Here is a 22,320-nt window from a genome sequence, read left to right as displayed (position 1 = left end):
CACAGAGCCACTTTTCAAATTTTTGCTGACCCCTTCGATGTGCAAGATGCCCCTCCTGTGCTTCAAATAGAGCTCATTGACCTGCAGTGCAATTCTGAGCTCAAAGCCAAGTTCAGGGAGGTGAGTGGAAAAACAGACAAGCTTGGACAATTTTTGAGAGAATTGCCCCCCACCTTCTCAGAGCTTTCCAGGATGTTCGAGCGGACCATGTGCCTTTTTGGGAGGACATATCTGTGTGAAAAGCTCCTCTCCACCATGAACTTCAATAAGTCAAAGTACAGGTCCAAACCTACTGATGAGCATCTTCAAGCCATACTGAGGGTCTCAACTGCTTCCTCCCTCAAGTCGAATGTTGCTCAGCTGTGTGAGAGGAAGCGCTGCCAGGTCTCTGGCAACAAAGAGTAGGCAAGAGAAGCCTATGTTCTTCTTCTTCATGTCCTGAAGATCCCATTCATGTTCAGAAGGACAGTTCATGTTCAGAAGAACCGTTCATATTCAGAAAAAACATTCATGTTGAAGATCTGTTGATAATTAAGACTGAGAAGACTGGATCAGTTGTACATTTTTTTGGAATACCTGAAACCCATTTTTTGTGGAATACTTGATGCGGCCCAGCCTCACCCAGACTCTACCTCCAGTGGCCCCCAGGTAACCCCAGGAGTTTGAGACCCCTGGCCTAGAGTGTCATAGTTTGAAGTGTAAGGTTACTGACTGAGCTGCAGTTTGCAACAGGACGGTGCTAGGATGTGGCAGTTGGAGGGACACAGAAAAGTGGGGCTTGCCTTGTTCTGATATATATATATATATATATATATATATACTGAGTCCTTTTCACCTCACACTGTTAACTAGGCTAACTGATTAAATGATCTTCATCAGTTGTAGAAATTCACCAAATAGCACTTTTAGGACAGTAGCACAGTTTCATTTCTCCCCTCTGGTCTGACTGGCTTGGCCTATGCAGTCGGTGGGGACTTTTTCCCGATGCTGATAAATCATAGAAAAGTAGTGCTTCAGCAGATGGTGTTGAAAAACCGTTGCTGAATGCTTAGTCGCATCTCATCCACTTTTCTCTCCTGCCAGCCTACATTAGAAAAAAGAAGGCTTGGTAGATGAGGAGCTCTCAGGTCGGTTTAATCTCTCCCTGACACCATCTCGCCTCTCTCTCTTTGTCTAGTGCCTTCGGTTTCATTTCTCCCCTCTGGTCTGACTCGCCGTTCGGCACAGGCCATCAGTGGAGATCCTCTCGCGGTCCGCTGCACTCAGTCCAAGCCCCATACAACTTCTCCTGATGTTGACAAGTGCCACTCTATCGTAGAAAAGTTGTGCCTCAGCAGACAGGGCCATGGTATAAAGGAAATAGAAAGAAATTGCGAAAAAGTAGCAAGGATTTGAGGAGCGACTGGCAGCTACATCTCCATGTGCTGCCATCACCATAGCAACAAACACTCCATAACAATCTTTGATCACACATCCGAACAACAAGCTAAGCCACATTTGGCATCAGTGAGCATCAGGGAAACACATCAGACTTACGACAGTAGGTATCGCTCCTCCAGTGTTTAATCTTGACGCCAGCTAGTTGACAGGCGGTAACATAATTCTGGATGTGACGACACAGGATATGGTCTGAGTCCCCGTTGCTTGTGGACATCTCCCTGGAAACAAAAGTTCATTTAATACAGGAAACACCCGAAGCAGACTAAACACAGAAATTTAAAGCTGGCGAGGGATACTTCTATAACTTAAATTCAAAACAAATTTGGGATGCTGTTTAAACATAAAAAGAGGAGGTCTCACATCCACTATTTAGTGCATATGAGCTGTTACCATCAGGCAAGAGGGACAGGGTGACAGCCCCCTAGACCAATGGGGCTGGCATGGGATCACTCATGACTATGAATATTGCAATGCTAAACAAACTGTGAACCTTTGTGTGGAAGGATGCTGCACCTTATAATATCTGTAAAGCACTATAATGACATGTGATGAATAAGTCTATTATACTGAAGTGATGCCCTATTGTTGATGTTTTGTGTTGTCCTGCTGCTGCTGTTGTCTGTGCTATTATAATTTCATGTTCATTTATCTGACGGTTGCTGCTGTACAGTACACAATGAATATCCAAAAAGACTATGAAAGATCTATCTATCATATCAGCAACATCCAGAAAATAGTGCCGACTTCTCTGGACCCAAGCTCATCTGAAATTAATTGACACAAAGTGGAAAAGTGTGCTGTGGTTTGACAAGTCCACATTTCAAACTGTAGTTTGAAATCATGGACATCCTGTCCTCCAGGCTAAAGAGATAAAGGACCATCCAGATAGGACACACAGGTTTTTGGAGCAACATATGCTGCCATCCAGATAACATTTTTTTTTCAGGGACATCCCTGCTCATTCCAGTGAGACAATGAGACACATTCTGCACATGTTCCAACAGCGTGGCTTCCATAGTAAAAGAGTGCAGGTACTGGAATGACCTGCTGCAGTCCAGACCTGACTCCCACTGAACATGTGTGGAGCATTATGAAGATCAAAATATGACAATGGAGAGGTCAGACTGCTGAACTCTTATACCAAGCAAGACTGAGAAAGAATTTCACTTCAGAACAAGAATGAGTGTCTTCAGTTCCCAAACATTTACTGAGTGCTTTTAGAAGAAAAGGTGATGTCACACAGTGCTAAAAATGCTCCTGTCCCAAACTTTTTGGAACATGTTGCAGGTGTCACAGTCAGAATAAGTCTGCATTAATAAAAAATAACAGAGTTTATTAGTTTGAACAATGAATATCTTGTCTATAACTGTATCTTATTAGATCAAAATTTGCAAACAATTGTGTTCTGTTTGTATTTACATTTTACACAATGTCCAAACATTTGGAATTGTAGTTAAATCCAGTGTACATCCAGTACACATGTTATTGTTTATTTCTATATCATGCCAATATATATGAATTGACTAACTACTGTGATTTTGTGCCTTGCAAAAATGTTAGTTCCCCCTGCACTGTTTATGTTTTGATGTAGTGACTTAAATTTTTCCTTTGTAATATTGCCAAATCTACATGCTGAAGAAGGGCGCCTGGCCTGAAACATCCATGTTGCAGTTAAACAGGTTACAACTGAAGTGCTGTCCTGATCTTTATTGCAGTTGCAGTTTAATACAACTTGGATCTTTCATTTGTAGTTTTGTCTCTGATTTTTATCAGAATGACATAAACCAAACCAAAGTAATGGCTGAGATCTGGGAAAACAGAGACAATGCTACAACACTAAAAACAAAAGCATTATATGATCAGAAAGTCATTAGCTAATACATATTATCTAAATCACTTTGACTGCAAGAAAAAGTTAAACTGAGAGTGCCTGAAATTTTAATAATCCCTGATCATGCAGGAGATTGGCCTATGGCATTGGCCTAGTATTAAGGATGCAATATAAAAAAATCCCCAGATGGATTCCTGGTTGTTCCTGAAATGGAAAGGGCTCACAAAGTATTTAGGAAATAATGTCAGGACAACAAACACAGGGAGATGCAGGGAGGAGAAGCTGGGATCAGAGTTAACGTATGTTATACATGCATCACTTTGACATAAGACCAGAGATACTCAACTTGCTTTACTTAGGGCCACTTTTACAAAATGACAGGAGCCCCATACATGTTTCTAGGATATAAGGATGTTTCTAGGATTCAAGGGCATTTCTAGAATTTTAGGACATTTCCAGGATTTTATGAGGTTTCTAGGATTTTAGGACATTTCTAGGATTTCGGGATGTTTCTTGGTTTTTAGTATATTTCTAGGATTTTATAATGTTTCTAGGATTTTAGCACCTTTCTAGGACTTTAGGATCTTTCAAAGAATTTGGGACGTTTCTTGGATGTTAGCATGTTTGTGGTATTTTAACACGTTTCTAGGATTTCAGGGGCTTAGCTAGGACCTCTGTCGGAGTTGCTGGAGATCTTCCACTAGCACTTTTTTTGATCAAGAAGCTCTATTTTGATGCTGGTATATGCACTCTGGCATCTTATGTATACTAAAAGTACAAAAACAATTCCCATTGTGAATCACTTTATTTTTATTATGTGTTAGAAAATGGTTTGGGGGCCACCCTCACACACTATCTGGGCCAGATTTGGACTGCAAGTTGAGTGTCTCTGCATTAGAGGTATGTTCAGATATTTTCTTGCCTGATACAAGCTTCATAGTCGGGAGTTGGAGACACTGTCGAGTGGCAATCTGCAAATGGGCCCTGCGGGGCTTCAATGATGTCACAGGCCTTTTTGGCTTTTGGGACCTTCTCTTCATCTGGGCCAGGGCAGGGACTGGGACCACAGCCCGTCTCACATGGAGCGTCATCCTTCTTTTCTACCCAAAGTGCTGCTGTGTCTGCAGGCCCCTTCCCTGCTGATGCCGGCTCATCAGACAGGTCGCCGTTATAGTTGCCACAGAGACCGCGTGTTGAGCTGCCATAGGTGGATGGGATTTGTAAGAACACACCTGCCAGAGTGTCAAAGGCCAGCTTCAGATCAAAGTCCGTCTCAATGATGATGTGGATGCCGTTTTGACTGACTCGCATTTTTCCATCATTGAGTGACGCAGGAAGGAGGACTCTGATGTCATCAACCTGAGACATTGAGAAGAGTGCGCACGTGCATATGCGCATGTGCGTGTGCACACACACACACACACACACGCACACACACACGCACACAAAGACAGTATTTCATTAGATGAGCAGGTACCATATTAGTTCTGTGCCTCTTCAGGAGCTGCAGCAGATTTGGATGGTGTGTCCACTGCTGAAAACTAAAGTTCATCATTGTCTGGAGCCTCACAGAAATCAATCATGACCTCCTAACTTGTAGAAAGATCTAGTCCCTCCCTAATTGTCATGTTCTTTTAAAATCAGTGACAATCCTTTGAGGAAATCACATGTCATTCATACCTTGACTTGCCAAACCACCCCTGTCTCCAGAGTGATTTCCATGTCGTAGACCTTGAGCTCCACACTGCGAGAGACGACACCACTCTTAGAGGTCTGCTGCTGGACAGAGACAGAGAAGGCTTCCATACCTCCTTCCTTCTCCTCCACTTCTGCCAACAGGAACAAACAGTCGCCCCACAGAGGATATGTCTAGAGGGTAAGATAATTCATGTTATGTCTGATCTCAAACTGTGATGGTCTTGAGGGTACAGAAAACTTTGTTAATTGCTAAATGTCCCACCAGCAAGTATCTATCTGTGTCTGTCTGCTGGAAACAGCTGCCTACTGTGGCCTAACAATGTGAGGAGAGGTGTGAGGTTGTGAACTGCACACAGAAATCAGAGCTAACCTCTGTAAAGCTCTTTAAAGTTCAGGGGAGCTGCAAATTCAGGTGACATTTTTCTGTAGGAACATCTCGCCACATTGTCATTTGAAAGCCTACATCATTCTGAAAATATTGAATATGGGCACTTTTAAATGCACTTTTATAAATAAAAGTGCACACTAGACTCATTTTGGGTTGTTCAGCTTTTCCCAATAGGAGAACTCTTTGTGGTTCCTGGTAGAACTGTTTTAGAGGGTCAATATTATAGCTTACACTAGGAACCCACCCTAAGGGGTACTACCAAGAAACCTAGAAACAGGTTAGCTTGGGGTCAGTGGAATCACATCCAGCAGACCTGGTTTCTTGGGACTACTAAATGGCTGGGGCTGATGTGGTCCAGCACAACCTACAACGCTCAGGGTTCACAGTAAAGGATCATGAAATGATTCCTAATCCGTTCCCCCCATCGACAGTGGTGCAGTAGGGTTCAGAGTAGAAACTTGGTCAATAATTAGAACCAACTACCAATCGCCAAGTACTGGTATCCATAAAAATTTCGGCAGAATGTATGGTGTTGTACGGCATGAAATGATGTTAAAGATATCGACAATGACAGGACACAAGTAAAGTGAATTGATTTAGGGGATTTCAGATACATCTATATTTAAAAATGCCATTTCAAATATGGTTATATATTTGAATATTTGAGGGCGAGGATCTTCATTGCTTTCAACAATTCCTGAAGAACTTGTTTTATTGAAAATGGACAAAATGTTCTCTAGATTAAATGGTTCTTAATGGAACCCTCTGTCTTACAAAGAACTCTGATTTCTTCAAAAAAGAAGCAAATGTTTCTGAATAGAACCTCAATACTTCATGAATAACCTTTATTTCTCAGAATGTATTTCCATATTGGCTTTTGCCTCCAGTTGTGCTGGTGTGTAAGGCCTTCACTTTTCTTGTAAAATAACCAAAGTAGGTGTTGACAACAAAGGTATGACTATGACTTGGTATTAGATATGGACATATTCCACCACGTATTGTTGAGAAGATTTTAAACATTGCTTAGATGAAAAAGGATCATCATTACATCCCTAAAAAACTATGTTGATGGACAGATCAGAACAGTTAAATAAAATCCACAATGTCATCATTTAAGTAGATGGAAATAATGTAAATCTAAAATGTGTGTTATATATATATATACATATATATATATATATATATACATATATATATATATATATATATATATATATGTAAAGATTAAATATTATTTTAAAAGAGTTTATGGATTTTATTCCAATAGATCCAGATAAAAATCCATAGCCCGTTGATACAGGTTTTCTACATAATGAAATAAATAAATAAATAAATACAAATAATTATTAAAAAAAGTACTTTACCTGTCCATCAAAGGACCTGACACTTCTGACTCCACTTATAGAACAGGTACCAACGCTTCTGGGAGCACAGGTGGCGGAACCATCTTTCACAACACACTTCTCATTGGCTGAACAGCGGTAGCTATGATCACATTGTACTACTCCAGCTTCTGAACATACACAGCGAACCTTACATGAGTCTCCAGGATAGAACACCTGAGGAAAGAGGAGAAAGCAGAGAGGAAATGTCAGTGGCAGTAACAGTAGTGAGAGAAGTTGCAGCTGTAGCAACGTTATTCATTAGAGGTGACAGTTGATATTGTTGCTGCTCCAGTACCTGTCCATTTTGATAATACTGTCCTTCATACAGACAGCCACACTCTGCCAGAGGTACACACTTGTCATTACTCAACATGAATCCATCATCACACACACAGCCTTCTGTGCAAGGCGCGCTGTCATCACAGCCATCGGGAGGAGCGAGACCACTGCAGGTCAGCTGGCAGGGGGCGGCGCACACCTCATAGTGACTGTTTGCACCACATGATGGCGCTGGCAGAGAAACACACATGGAAAGTGTGTTAAAGTGAAATACAGAGGGATTTTATTCCTTACAAACATGTTTGTGACTTTCCTGGGACGTTCATGATCCGAACATTAACCCTTTGAAACCTGGAGCAACATCACTTTTCTTGTTCTGCTTTCAGAACACCGCTCACAAGTATTTTAACCTCTGAACCCTGAGCAAATTGGTGCAATTTCTTTCAAAAACATTGCAAACTTTTTTTTTAAAGCTAGGGAAAAATGTCTTTTGGGGGAATAAATATTTATAATTAAGTATTTAATATTATGTTGCAAATTTTTTATCAGTTTAAACAGCTTTCCAAGTTTTGTTTGTTTTTTATTTATTATTCATTTTGCTTTGTGTTTCTTCTTTTCTTTTCTTTTTCTTTCTTTCTTTTACTGATTTTCAGGTAATTTTTTGGCACATTCTACTAATTTCTTGCTGATTTTGGGGTCATTTCTTCTATCCCTGCTCTTTACCTCCTTTCCATGTTTATGAAAGAAATCATGTCAGTTGGCTCAGGTTTCAAAGGGTTAAGTAGAGTACATTATCAAGACAGTTTGCCATCTCTAGCAAAATCAGTTTAGAAGACCGACATCATATGTATCTGTAGAGGGAGGCCTGGGTCGAGCTTGACAAAAGACTGGGAACACTGGAAGCCTCTGTCTTCCATCAACTCCAGAGCTGTCTTATTTATTTCATAAACTATATGAAGGTATGTTAACCAATGAGCACAAGCGGCTCTGTGGGGAAGCTTGGCTTGTGTTGTGTAGTCTGTGATGATAACCAGCTTCAAACAAACTGTAGTACAAATGGTTGTCTGAATCAGGTGGGTTGATTTGCAGTTTGGGATCCTTGGTGAGTTTGAAATCAAAGTTTCAGTTTTTAGAGAATGTTATTATGCGTTTTAAGCTCGAAGCACAGTATGTCCTCAAGAAATGTGAGACCAACAAGAGCAAGACGGGTTGACCAGGTACAAGTGGGCTTGGCAGGTGATGAGAGGTGTGGTTGAGGTGGGCCCTGCTCCTACTCTTAAACTCACAAATGGACTTCATCTTAAAGAGTGGCCTTAAAAGTCTTGTCCTCACTCAGGGGTTTCCAGGTTAGTGCATGGTCTGAACTCTGAACAAAACACAGGTAACTCTTGGATAAATTAATGGACGGTGTAGTTCTCATGTTGTGTGTGTGTGTGTATTTTTTTGTGTTTGTGTGTGCATGTCTTACGACAAAACTGTTCGGTCCTCCAACTCTCCACTTTAGCTCCCATGTCTTGACAAGAAGTGCTGAAAGCCTCTAGGCTGTTGCAGAGGGCGGAGGCATGGCCTTGGTACATGCACAAATCAAAGACACAGTCTGTGAGGAAGGAGGTGATGTCCAGTTTACGTTGACACTGTCTGTATGGCAGAGACAGAAAAAGAGAAAAGACAGAGTCAAAGTGAGGGTGCAGTCTATACATATATATATATTTAGCAGGCATTGATCATTAATATTATAAACCCATTCACAATGTTTATTCACAATAACTTCCAGGTAGATCACTGATTGTTTTTAAGTTTGATGATGGCTGATGAAACTGATTTGTTTCATCAGCTGTTGTGGAAGGTAAAGCTGAGTAAATGTTTAAATATAGTGTACATTTAAATTGATATTTATTTTTTCAGGTGGCTAATATAGTGTATGCCTTGCAGCAGCTCCATCCACAGGACATCATTTAGCTTCTATGCCGGTGTTGTGTTGAAGCCTGTTTCTCCGTTGATATGTATTACTTCTACCTAAACCTGACCTGAATACTTTATTTATTAGAGGAGGGGTGTGGCAGGGGTGTGACTCATTTTTTCATGTTGACCAAAGCTATAAATGTTCTTCCACATCAGTCACCCTCTCTCCCCCATAAATAACTTCAAACATTTTTTTTTGTATTTACACCGAATGTAGGTCTTCCTGGAGCCAATGCAACTGCTAAACACCGCGACCATTAGTTATCATCAAAATGAACATGAAATTTTTCAAATTAAAATGCAAAGTCTCCTTTAAATGACATGTTAAAGAACCGTTGGAAACTTGTTTTTCTGTGTTTACAGTTTCTGGCCATGATAAATGCTGTGATTTTGCAGATTTTAAAGAAAACATGCCTTTCAAACCCTGGAGCAGGATTTGGGGCTCAGAGGTCATTTCAAATAAATGCAAAATACCACCACTCAAAGTTGTATGTCCCTCACCACCGTGGTTGACCCCATATCTTAACATGTTACAGCTACGACTGAAAATGACAACAGAAATAAACAAGTTGGCTGAATTTACATGTCCTCAATTCAAAAAGTCAAAATAGCAGCAAGTTTTCTACCCAGAAGTGACTGTTGTTGTCAAAGTGATTCAGTCTGACATCATCTAATCATTGGTTTTTATATACTAAGTATATATTGTTACTTGCTGAGGAGGAGGTAACATTATTAAACTGTTATTGAAATGAGAGGCATGTTGTTCTTTGAGTATCGTAGGCTGTGATGGTAAAAATTAAGTGCTTGATCTGAATGCAATTCTTTGGTGGAATATTATTCCTTTTTTAATATCTGCAGCCAGTTGTGCTTCCATCAGGAGGATGAGATACAGTAGATTCTCCTCACCTTCCTTCCTCCATTCCTCCAAAACACTATTTTCCAATAAAGCGAAATTATGTAACTTTTGCTGAAAGGCAGCAAAGATGCTCCTACAAATGGTAATTACAGACACACTGAATCCTGTTGATATGTGAGAGGGTGAAAGCACTGCACTATTCTAATGACAAAAACACTTTGACATGAAAAAAAGAAAAGAAAGGAGAGGAGACTTTACTTTTTATTATACCACTGTGGCCTCCTTTGTTGTATACTGTATATGCCTGATCAGATCACCATGACAGAACACTGGAACCAGTTGTTTGCTAATATGTCGTTGCTAATAGTTAGTATTACTTTCCAAAGGCCCATAGCCCGAGGGGGTAGCAACAGATAAGGAGAAACAGCCTGATATAGCAGGAAGCTTAATGCATTTACGAAAGATCAGAATCCTGCCCATGTGTATTGTTATTTTGATGATTATTTTCCCCGGAAACACAAATGTATGGAGACAGTGAGCTAGCATGCACAGTATGTGAAACCAGCCAGCATTAGTATTATGTACACCTGTGCTTCTCCTAATGTAAATGTCAAAATGGCCTCTGTAATAAAAGCCCGTCTGTCCTATTTCTATACCTACCTAAACGGTCCAAGCTTGTTAGCAATGAGGCCACAGTAGTTCTGCCCCTGGTATCGCAGCAGCAGCGCAGGCTCACATTCAGGACATTTACCACCAGGACAGTCACTAGTGCAGCCAGCTGTGCCTCCTGCCTGCATTCATACATACATATGCAAAACTGTCAATATATATAGAGATAGATAGATAGATAGATAGATTGATACAGAGAGAGATAAATATACAACCCCAGTTCCAGATGTTGAGACACAATAAATGCAATGACTTGCAAACCTGTTTTGACCTACATTCAACTGAATACAGTACAAGATCATTGTTGTTTTTGTAAAATTATTATTTTGAATTTGATGAAAAAAAAAAAACATGTTTCAAAAAAGTTCAGACATTGGCACTAAAAGAGTGGAAAAGTGGTAGAATGCAAAAAGTCATATTTATATTATTATTACAGTTAAGTTAACAACTGTAATGATAATAGAGATGCTTTATAGTTGCAAACAACTGTAATAATAATAATAATAATAGAGATATGAGTCATCACAATAGACATTAAATTTTATAACTGTTGTTGCTGTGCATCTCTCTCTCTCTTTAAACTCAGCCAGCAGAGGCAAATGGTCACCCACCACCGAGTCCTGATCCTGTTCTGTCTCTGCCTGTTAAAACGAAATATTTCCTTGCCACTGTCACACCACAGAGAAAAATAGTAAGCGCTTGCTCTTGGTGGGAGTTCTTTAAAATGTTGGGTCTCTGTAAATTTTATAAGGTCTAGCTCTGCCTTATATGAAATCTGTCCCATGATATGTTATTATTTGGCGCTATATAATTAAAAAATTACTGACTTATATGTTCAAGACATCCCAAGAAGTCTGCTGCTACTTCTGGAATTATGTATCAGTAAAATAGTTTTATTTCAGATACTTCATAAATTTTTGTAGCAACACACTAAAAAAGAGCTTTCCTTCAGTTAGAGCCTCTAATAAACCTTTCAATGCACATGCCTGTCACTGTTCCTTGAAGACTTTATCAAATATTAACCTGTCCTTGAATGCCTAGTAAAGGTTCTAAAAAAAATCTTTTTTTTTTGTTCTTGCTTTGTTTTGCTATAGCGTATGATCCTAATGGGTTTTTCCTCTCCAGGTTTGTGTGGGATACTCATGGGTCTGTTCAGACCCCAGTGTCAACTACTACACACCTGCCAGCTGTGTCCAAAGGCATTAATGTGTGCAGCCTGAGTGCCGTCAGGTTTCTGTAAGTCATCACCAGGATTTCCATTGTAGTTTCCACACAAGCCTAATGAAGAGAAACAAAGAAGAGCCACAGCAGTCACACATCAGCTCAACACTTCATCTTTTAATTTATGGAAAGATGCTGAGTTTGTGACGCTGTTGTTCCTTTCTGAAACATAGCCCACTGCCTAAAGGACAGTTCAGCATTTTTTAAAAATACACTCATTTGCTTTTTTTTTTCAGAAGTGAAATTAAAAGAGTAATATCAACCTCATGTCTCTGTGTTAGGATACGGTTAGCCTAACTGGAGGCAGAAGGAGTGTCTCTGAACAGACAGAGCAATGCTACGCATGTGCCGCAGCTCCTCAGTGAATCTTATGAAGTATGAAGTATGAAGGTTATTCCAATTTGTCAGAATTACAGAGCATCCTCAGTACTTACAATCATGTTTTGTACCAGCTATATCATGCAGATTGTACATATTATAGTTTCACATTCAGCACATATGTTGTAACTTCAACTTTCTTGATGTTTTTCCATTTTCAGTTTTATGTTGTGACAATGCTGCGGTTAAAACTTAGTTACTTTCCAGATAAAGATTTCTGCATAATAACATAAGAAGTAAAATGTTATGTTTTGTTATGAATTAAATTACATAACACTTTATACAAGAACAGCAGCAATGATTAGTTGATTAATCAATCAACTAATCATTGTCCATTTACAGAAAATTAATTGCCACCTATTTTGATAAACATCTGAGTCTTCTTCTTTTTATTAATTTTTTTTTAGTAATTTTGACTTTTGTGTTTTTCCCCTTCTTTTCAAAAAATACTTTCTGAGGTTTGGAGCGTTATTTTCTATTTTATTTTATAATTTTGACTTTGGGCTGTTCATTTCTTTGTTTTTGTTTTTTTTTCTGTTGCTTGAAGATTATTTTGAGTTTTTGGGGTGTTTTTTTTTCTTTTTTTCTGTCTCATTCTCTCCCTCTCTTTATTTATTTATTTTACAATTTTGAGTTTTGAGTGTGTTTTATTTGCTTGTTCTTTATTTTTGCATTGATAGTCTTACTTTTAATACATATAGTAGTTTTACTTCTGAATATACTTAGTTTACTTTAGTAAAATTTTCAATGCAGGACTTTGGCTAGTAACAAAGTATTTTTACAGTGTGGTATTAGTACTTTTACTGAAGTAAAGGATTTGAATACTTCCTCCACCACTGAATCTTTCTTACCTCATACATATGAAACTTACAAATGTGATTTGCAGAAACATCAAGTGTCAGCATTTTATTGTTGCTAATGGTGTGTTTGTACTGTGGTATTTATTGTTATTTATTTAATGTATTGTGTGTTATTATGGTTCTGACCTAAGGAAAATGAATTTCATTAGACCAGTTACCATGGTGACTCATCCCAGTTACCATGGTCATCGACACCACACAGCAAGGTAAAACTCTGAGATACAGGCCCTGTCTAAACTGAAGACATAAACCATATTTCCTGCTGAACTGTATGACTTGCTGTGCGAGTTTGTTTTCTTCATAATCACAGTCCTGCCGTCATATGTTTGTTGCTTAAATATTGTGAAGTAAATTAAACAACCCCCAGTAAGACACACCCAACTTACCACCAGTAGCAGCAGAGTATGAACTGGGCAAAGTCAAGCTGACGTGGCTGTTCCAGTTGAACCTGAGCGTCAAACCAAAATTCGTTGTCACAATGCCAAAGTAGCCCTTCCGGAACACGGAAAGCTTGCCATCTTCCATCGAGAAAGGCAGGTTCACTGATCGACTGTTGACCTGGGAGGGCATGCACACATAATTAGAAGTGGCCTGTACAGAATCAGTGTGTAGCAGCGCAAGCAAAATGCACAGATCTTACACCTTACCCCTATAACTTCATTTTTAGTTATTCCATGACAGTCCTGATAAGTCAACTATATTTAGGTCACAAGCATGAAGGTGTCAGGTACATAAATATATTTATGTAGAGATTTTATTTTGCAGCAAAGTTGAATTTTTGAGGGCCTTTGGATGCAAATGAAATGAAACAAATACTGGCACACTTAAAAGTACTGGTGAAAATTGCAAATTTCTGCAGTGACTGGGCTGCTCTTGCCCTTAAGGCTGCAATGCAAACACACACCAGGGGTTGGGATAGAGTTCCTTTGGCGATCACAAAATATGAATGGATCATTGCGCTCATCTTCAAAAGCATGTAAAATGTTTATGATATGTTTGTGGACTTCTGGATGCACAAAAAGCCACAAATATTTGTGAAACCAGTTATTATTTTGATTTGGTGGTACTTGGGTTGGCATGTCAGCTCTATAGTGCTTCCAGTATTTTTTTAGCCTTTGAATGTATTTTTGATGCTTGTGGTGTACTTGAAAACTCAGGAAACTTGGTGCACAAATTAAAACCTGTGAACACTGCATGAACACAGGGCTCCATAACACTCTCAAATGTTTGGAAGGCCTCAGTGGGGACAAAGTATCTCTGATATTCACTGAATTTCATATGCAAATACTTCTCATCATTTTTGGACATATTTCCCACAGGGTTTGATTATCTCTGCCCACTGTGGGCATTTTGAAAGTTGAGCATTTTTCATGTATTTTATGCAAACGTTTTTAACTCCTCTCAGAGGGTTTATTAGATATATTTCAAACTTCCAACTGGTACAGACCAGATAACTGTAACATATTTTTGCCACCTAAAAAAAAAAAAAAAAAAAAAATCAGTTTAAGACCATTCAACTCAAGTCAATTTTATTTATGGAGCCCATTATTACAAATCAGAATTAGTGTCAGGGGGCTTTACAGCATATGACATCCCTCTGTCCTTAGACCCTCACAGCGGATAAGGAAAAACTCCCCAAAATAACCCATTTAACTACACTGTACCCATACATTTGAATATGTGCTCTGCTTAAACTCCCACAACAGCTGATGGATGCAACAGTAGAGCAGCAGCTCTGCCATTCAGTGCAGTAAAATCAGTAAAATGTCTGGTGTTTTTGATATAACAGCTTCAAATCCCCATTGGAAAGGGATGTCTTATGGCAATGTAAAGCAGTGAAATATTGTATAGCATTTACTTAAACTGATATTGATATTTTTAGGTGGCTTAAAACTAATCAATGAAGGCAGAGTTTGTTCAGTGCTGTTTGGTTATATGTACATGAAACAGTGGTTTTCTACCCAGAAGACATTGTAAGTTAAAATTGTGATTTGATAAATAACCCTCTCAATAACGTGATGTTATTTGCAAATGCACTTTACAGGCACAGAAGTTTAACAGATCCATCCTTAAGTTGGACAGTAGAATCTTAAGACTTTTATGATGCTGAACTGTGAAGCTCTGTGTCTGTGCTGTGTGCATGGGTGTATAAATATAAACATTTTGTTTTTTAATGTGTATACATGAAAAAACAAAATTTTTATATTCACCCATGCACGCAGTCTAACGCAGGCACCACATCACCGCTCCACAGTGCTCATCAACTGCTGGCTCCAAAATCGTCAATACATTTCAAAAGTCATATCAACACACACACACACACACACACACACACACACACACACACACACTCTACTACATAAATTGAACTAAATGTTTCAATGTAAATGCGATTGACAGACAATAAAAAGTACCCCACAGTGATGGTCTACCGTAACTATACCACAGAGTGACTCATAGAACTTTGGTTAGGAGGTATAGAGGTAAAGGGGGCTGTAGACTGACTAATCTTACCAGTATATTCCCCGATCTGCAACGACTCATGCTGATGGTGGTACCAAATACAGTAAGAGAGATGGACTTGGTGTAAGACACAGCCTTGTTACTTCCTCTGTTCTCGTTTTGGACCAGTACTTGGAACGGTTCCAGGTTATTTCCAGAGACCTTTTTATACTGGGACAGAATATAGGTACAAGTGCCCTGGAAATCAAAGTGCTTTTTGTCAAAGCTTCGGTAATGGGGGTCTCCTGTGCCCTGGCATGTTGCATAGGATGCTGGGTAGCAGTTCCTCACACCTCCCTTTAAGGCACAGTGCTCATTCTTCTTACAGCTAAACTGTTTGCACTACAACAGGAGGAGAAAACAGAGGAGAACAGAATTTTAGATCACAGCAAAGAGATGAAAACAAGAAAGCACACAATAATTGTTGCGGTTATTGTGCACACGAGCACAAAGGTGACAGCACACACACTCACACCAACCTTGGCTTTCCCATAGTAGCATTCACACCTGGTTGTGCAGGTGTTATCACCCCAGAAAGTACTGGCTGCTGGATAATATATGCCCTTATGCTGACACCCACAGTGAGATTTAGGAACACACCTGAAACACACACACAAAATCATATAATGAACAGTACATCATGCGCATGAAACACAGAGTCAAGACTGTAAAGTAGTGTAGTCAGCTAATTAGTTAATGCTATAGGCTCAATAAGCAGACTTCTGTTGTTCATTCATTCATTTATTGATTTACTCATTAGCTGTAAGGTTCGTGGGGGGCTGTAGACTATCCCAGCTGACATTTGGCTGAAAGGTGGGGTTTACTCTGGACAGGTCACCAGACTATCGTAGGGCTGACACATAGGGACAGACAACTATTCACACTCACATTCCCACAGACACACAATTCAGAGTCACCAATTAAAACCTGTATGTCTTTGGACTGTGGAAGAAAGCCAGAGAACCTGGAGAAAACTCACGCTGACACGGCCAGAACATGCAAAGTCCACACAGATGCCCCCTGCCCCCCCACCGCCAACCCAAGGCTGTTGCCCACAAGTAATCCAGACATATTTTTCAGTGATTTCTATTGTTGACTTCTGGCAAGTTTTGAGCAACATTAAAACTGTAATGATAACCTTTTTTTAATGTACATCTCATTTTAGCTCTGCACTTGAAATCCTGGCAGGAGTCTCTGGTGCTACATCACTTTCTTGGCTTCCTTTGATATCATAAAGAGTAGCCACAGCCGCGGCCACAGCCACAACCACAACAATGACTTTAGAAGCAGCCACAGCTACAATTGCAGCCAGCTGGCTTTTTTACAAAGCACTAAAACTCATGTTGGGTTACATCAACAATAAGACAGTTTCTCTTGTGAAAGTCCGTTTGGTTTATTCAGTGTGTAATGATGCAACACATTCTCATCCCTAATCGTCACATATTGCTGCTTTGTAAGTGGATTTCTGGGTCTACACGTACGCTCTGGGTGTCCTTCTGCAAAGGCTGTTTACACTCGGGGATTCCGTGACCATGATGTCAACATTTGCAGCAATGCACATGGTGGGATGACTCTGCATGTGTTTATGTTTAGCCAACAAAAGCACATGGCAACCAATGCTGGGATGTCAACATACGCACATGCTGGCATGGCTGATCAAGTGTGGGCACAAGAGGTAAGGTGTTGGAAAAAAACATCACATTCAGACGAGAAGTGAACACTGGACTCCGGCATAAAAGTCTGGGGTTTGTTTGACCCATCTCCAACCCTTCCCCTCCACCACCCCTCTCCGCCTTACATCGAAATTACTGCAAAAGTGGCGGTATTTGACGACTACTGTTATTTGGTTTTTCATCATGCTTATATTGCATTAGAAACAGTTCAGTATTCTCATACACATGTAAGTATTAGCATCATAGTTATGTTACCTGTCTCCACTAAGCACCAGTCCTTTATTACACTGGCATCCCTCCACACAGGAGCCTTTACACAGCTTCCCACTTTGCAGGGACATGCAGGAGGCAGGGCAAGGGGAACCACACGCCTCATAATGGCTGCCTGCTGGACAGGAAGGGACTGGGGAGGGAGAGTTGAGATCATTGAAATTATGTTTTGAGCTTATTGTTTCTATCATTGAAATCCAGTACTCTAAACCAACTATGTTTACATGACACATGTGACCTCAACTACTCAAGGTGCAAATGGCCCCACAGGGATAAAATGTCTGGGAATCCCCACCAGTCAGTCAAACTGAAAACACCAAAAACTGAAAGAGCAAACGATCAGAAACAGCAAAGTAATCCAAATTCACATATTTTACACAAATACCATGAGAGAGTCTTTAATCTACTGTCAAACTAAATTATGGTTTACCATATGTTTCAGCTCTAGCAGTTATGACAGCATTTACAGGAATAATATTTTGCTTAGTGACTTACAGCATTTGGTAACCATTCTCCACCGAGGGTCGACTTTCACTCCTTCTGACTGACAGGCATCATTGTAACTCTTTAGGTTTTCACAGAGAATCTGTCTGGCACCTGGACAGACAAACACACACATTCAGATTTACAGAAACTCATTACAACATACATCCTGACATCCTGAGGCATCACAGATAGGTGTTGCAGCAGTGCTTCTGTGTTTGTAACAGGAATGCAGTGACTGTGTCAGTGCAGCTACACACAGCTGCTCACCGCATGGCTTAGATCACTTTAACATTTCTCCAGTTACTTGTTGAGGTGTGAAGTGTAAATGACTCTGTGCAGAGGGTTTGCTGGTTTCTTGTTAGAGTTTCTTCATTCATGTTTTTTGAAGATGTGCTGTATGAGCTTAAAGTAGAATCATGTGGGCTTCTAAGCTCTTTCTTACAAGTTTTACACAGACATGAGTGTGTGAGTCATGTGTTTGATATACTGTTTTGATACATTTAATGTGATCAGTGAATATTTTTGGTGTACGTTCAAATATTGGCTTACCTTTGTTGACACAGACATCATAGACACAGTTGTCCAGGTATATGGAGGGGCCCACCTTTTTGTGGCAGGCTGAAAATGGCCCATTTGGTTTTGTCAGAATGCCACAGAGTTTAAAACTTCTGTAATGTTTCTGCAGGTTCAGTGAACATGTGGGACAGCGACCAGCACAGTTATCATGACAGAAGAGATCAGATGTATCCGTCTTCCACTTCTGGATCATCTTCAGCACAGCAGAGAAAGTGGAGCCTGTGAGGGACAAAACACAAACTGCTGTTTGATTTGAAAGCATTTTAACCCTTTGAAAATTGAGAAAATTGGCTTCCTTTCTTTCAAAAATATGGACAGAAGGCATTGAGAAACTTGACAATAGATGACCCAAAAATGAGCAAGAAATAAGAAAAAAAAAAGAAAAGTTTGAGAACAAAAACAGAAAATGACCTGAAAAAAATCTGAAATTAAATTCTAATTATATAATTATAATAATTACAAACATTGATTCCTTGATATTTTCCCCAAGACAACTGACGTTTTTTCAGGTTTTAAAAGGCTTTAAAGGGTTAATGATTCTAATGCACAACATTTGGACTACTGAAGAAATATGCAATTTATTTTGTCTTTTAAAGCTTACTCGTAGACTGTGCCACTCTTTTTGTTTTACAAATGGCCACTACTGAGAGTCTCTGTAAAAGACATATCTATCTACAAAAGCAAGAAATCTGTGTGTTTGTACGTGCTTGTGTGAGAAAGTGAGTACGGGAATCCAGCTACAACTGAAATGCAATGTCTGTCTTAGATTAAAACGGTGATTGTTAATGATCGAGAGAAGTGAGGAAGATCTGTACAAACAGAAATGTTTTCTAAATTGCTTTTAATAGAGTCACCACTGGACCTGTGCTGATGGTAGAGACAGACACAAGTAGTGGGGAACCATGTCTGGTTAGAATTCTGTGTAGAGGAAGGAGCATGTGAGCAAAGTGTAACAGTGAGATTTCACCTCCCCATGAAATCTTCAAGCCTCGTCTACTCTCAATCATCCTTTCAAATGTCCGAACACTGAAAAATAAAATGGACTTTCTACATACTGGATGCGGTGCAACGTTCAGGGAGGCATGTCTTTGCTTTGATGAGTCTGTCCCAGATAATGAGATCAGCCTTGATGGCCATTGGATAGTGCTAAATCCTGCACACTAGACCCTTAACCCTTTAAAACCTGAGTCAACGTCACTTTTCTTGTGTTGCATTCATTTCAGAAGCATTTAAACATCTGGAACCTTGCGATATTGATTTGATTTCCAGAAGAAAACGTGAGAAAGGCATTGAGCAACTTTGTTCGGCAAATTGCAAGAAATTAGCCAATTTAGATCTTAAAAAATAAATAAATAAATACATTCTAGGAAAAATGTCATGAAAGACATAATTATAGATATCCTATTATGTGTTTTAAATTATGTTACAGAATTGTTATAATTTTTAAGTTCCTTTTTTTACTGCTTGTTTCTTTCTTTCTTTCTTTCTTTCTTTCTTTCTTTCTTTCTTTTGTGCTCATATTCAGATTTTCTTGTAACTTTTTAATAATTTCATGCTAATTTTTTGGGCCATTTCTTGTTGCGTTGCTCATCGCTTTCTTTCAGGTTTTAAAAGCATACCATATGCTGAGTGAGGTGCAGACACAGAGATGGTCTTACCCATGCATAAGTCAGAAACTCAAAGTGACTGATAATATCTCATACTCTGATTTATAGAATTGTTGACTTTAAAATACCCGCAGAGTATTTGGCCTTTGACAGTTATATATATCTACCATCTGGATTGTCTTCTTTCAGCTGGACTCTGCTTGGACTGTCAACAGTCAACATCCACTGACTATCTCATGTCATCCTTGCAGAGATGACTCCCTGAGTCTCTCCATGCAGCAAGGGGCTCAAAACATCCTCCACCTCTCTCTCCATGCCCTGCACAGCAGTTCAACACTTCTGTGTAGAAAGTGTAATCTTTACCTCTGTTGGATATTTGCGGTTACATGTTGGCCACATCGGACAACTTGTTGCACCTAAACATCTCTCCTCCTGTTATCCCTTTATGTCCCCTTCCTCACCTTTTCTCACAGGCAGGTCATCGCTTGGGTCTCCGTTGTAGTTTCCACAGAGACCTCCAAGATGATCATAGTAGGAGGATGGCACAGTGATGTACAGCCTCATGTTCCAGTCATATTTCACACTCAGGCCAAAGTCAGTGGTGAGTTGGGCATAGACTCCACTCTGCACCACAGAGACCTTACCACCTAACAGACTGACAGGCAAGTAGTGAAGCTCTCCATTCACCTGAGGGTCATAATATAACGATCAATGTCTGACTCTAACACTGCATATGTGGTGAAAACTGTAAATACAAACAAGATGAGCTTGTGAGAATGTTGTGTGTAAAAAGCAAAGAGAAGTGTGTGAGAGAATAAGAAATGATGAAAAGCTCACAGCCTCCAGCAGAGCAGTGAAGCTGTTCTTGCATTAGCTGAATAGCATCAGCTGCTTTATTCATGTGTCACCAGCTGCTTGTCTACTGGCTCAGCTGGCACAATGTCTGCTAGCATGTTTCCTGCCGGCCAATAACTTTTGGCTGTTAAATAGCAGTGTTATCTTACAGAGAGTGAAAGTAAACCTGGGACTTCCTGTTCAAAATCTTATTCACATTTCTAATAAGGCAAACAAGTCAATTTCACTCTGACACCCACACATTTGGTGCTGTAAATAACTAAACAGTACATTCCAATCATGCTCGGAATTTACAAACTGTGCCAGAGTGTGATCCAGCACGCAGAGTGAGGGTTTCCAAACATACCTAAAGTAGTCATTTGGTGAGAGGGGGGGCTTGGTTAGTGATGTAAGCAGGTTCCTGCTACCAATCAGCCAATAGTAAAATTCAGTAGCAATAGCGGGTTACAACCTTTAGAGGGCAGTCACTTTGTTTATTTTTACACAGTAGAATTTAAATACTTTGCACTCAGATGTCAAGAGTTTGACCTGACTCAATCAACAGCACTAATAAATACCCATGTAATATATATATATATTTATATATATATATATATATATATATATATATATATATATGAGTATGTGGTACAGTTCTTTTCAATTTAGAGAACAGTAGTACATTTTAAAAGCAGTATTGTTGTTTACCTGGCAGTATTTTATATGCCAACAACACAGTGTGGCAGATGCAACAGTGTTCTTCTAAAATGGATATATTACAGTCTGAAACAAATAAAACAATGCTTGTTGTCCTTGTGTTTGAGCTGTTACTTTTCATAATCTGAAATTTCACACAACCACACTTTCTCTTCTGTAACAGATATGATGCAGGTCCTTTTGGCTAAACAAAATTCACATTTGCATGAATTGGTAAATTGATTGATGAAGGCTAATGTGACATGATGTGGGGGAGGACTGCTGGTTGCTCTTTGTTTGGTGTGTTTGTTTCATACAGTTGTCTTTAGATGTGAACACTGGTGGTAATATTGACTGATAGTTACAGGAGATGAAAGCAGATAGAGGAAGCAGTTACCTGTACTCTATTTTTGATTCTGCCGATGATAACTGTCTGCTTGTAAACAGTGACAGTCACAGTCCTCACATATGAAACTCGACGGTTGCCTCGGTGGTCATTCTTAGTTGTCACAGTAAAAGGCACAAGGTCAGCTGCCATCTTTGCAACTGTGGTCAGGATGTATGTGCAGGAACCCTGAAAGGACAAATTCATGTTACTGGCCAACAGAAGCAAAGTCCATTTTTAACATTTTGGCAGCTCCTCTTTCAGTAAGAGGCCATGGCTAATCCAGCAGATAAATAACATGCTCCATTCTACCACTTTTGCAAA

General features: G+C 39.6%; 1 protein-coding gene across 1 annotated transcript in view; it reads right to left on the bottom strand.

Annotated features, from left to right (window-relative positions):
• Positions 1-22,320, bottom strand: part of LOC121945791 (IgGFc-binding protein-like) — a 67,916-nt gene that overhangs the window by 27,717 nt on the left and 17,879 nt on the right. Inside the window, exons 7-22 of the mRNA XM_042490126.1 lie at positions 22,009-22,185; positions 20,543-20,768; positions 18,448-18,693; positions 17,908-18,009; positions 17,398-17,545; positions 15,949-16,069; positions 15,482-15,811; positions 13,354-13,525; positions 11,689-11,786; positions 10,500-10,630; positions 8,490-8,659; positions 7,038-7,252; positions 6,722-6,916; positions 4,952-5,140; positions 4,194-4,630; positions 1,537-1,658 (exon numbers count right to left, since the gene is read on the bottom strand). Of these exons, the coding sequence (XP_042346060.1) occupies positions 1,537-1,658; positions 4,194-4,630; positions 4,952-5,140; positions 6,722-6,916; positions 7,038-7,252; positions 8,490-8,659; positions 10,500-10,630; positions 11,689-11,786; positions 13,354-13,525; positions 15,482-15,811; positions 15,949-16,069; positions 17,398-17,545; positions 17,908-18,009; positions 18,448-18,693; positions 20,543-20,768; positions 22,009-22,185 (3,079 nt within the window). The remainder of the gene's footprint in view (positions 1-1,536; positions 1,659-4,193; positions 4,631-4,951; positions 5,141-6,721; positions 6,917-7,037; positions 7,253-8,489; positions 8,660-10,499; positions 10,631-11,688; positions 11,787-13,353; positions 13,526-15,481; positions 15,812-15,948; positions 16,070-17,397; positions 17,546-17,907; positions 18,010-18,447; positions 18,694-20,542; positions 20,769-22,008; positions 22,186-22,320) is intronic.

The sequence above is a fragment of the Plectropomus leopardus genome, chromosome 7 (assembly GCF_008729295.1).
Source record: "Plectropomus leopardus isolate mb chromosome 7, YSFRI_Pleo_2.0, whole genome shotgun sequence".
Classification (NCBI taxonomy): Eukaryota; Metazoa; Chordata; class Actinopteri; order Perciformes; family Serranidae; genus Plectropomus; species Plectropomus leopardus.
Note: the sequence above shows the minus strand (reverse complement) of the source record. Positions and strands in the feature narration are given on the sequence as shown.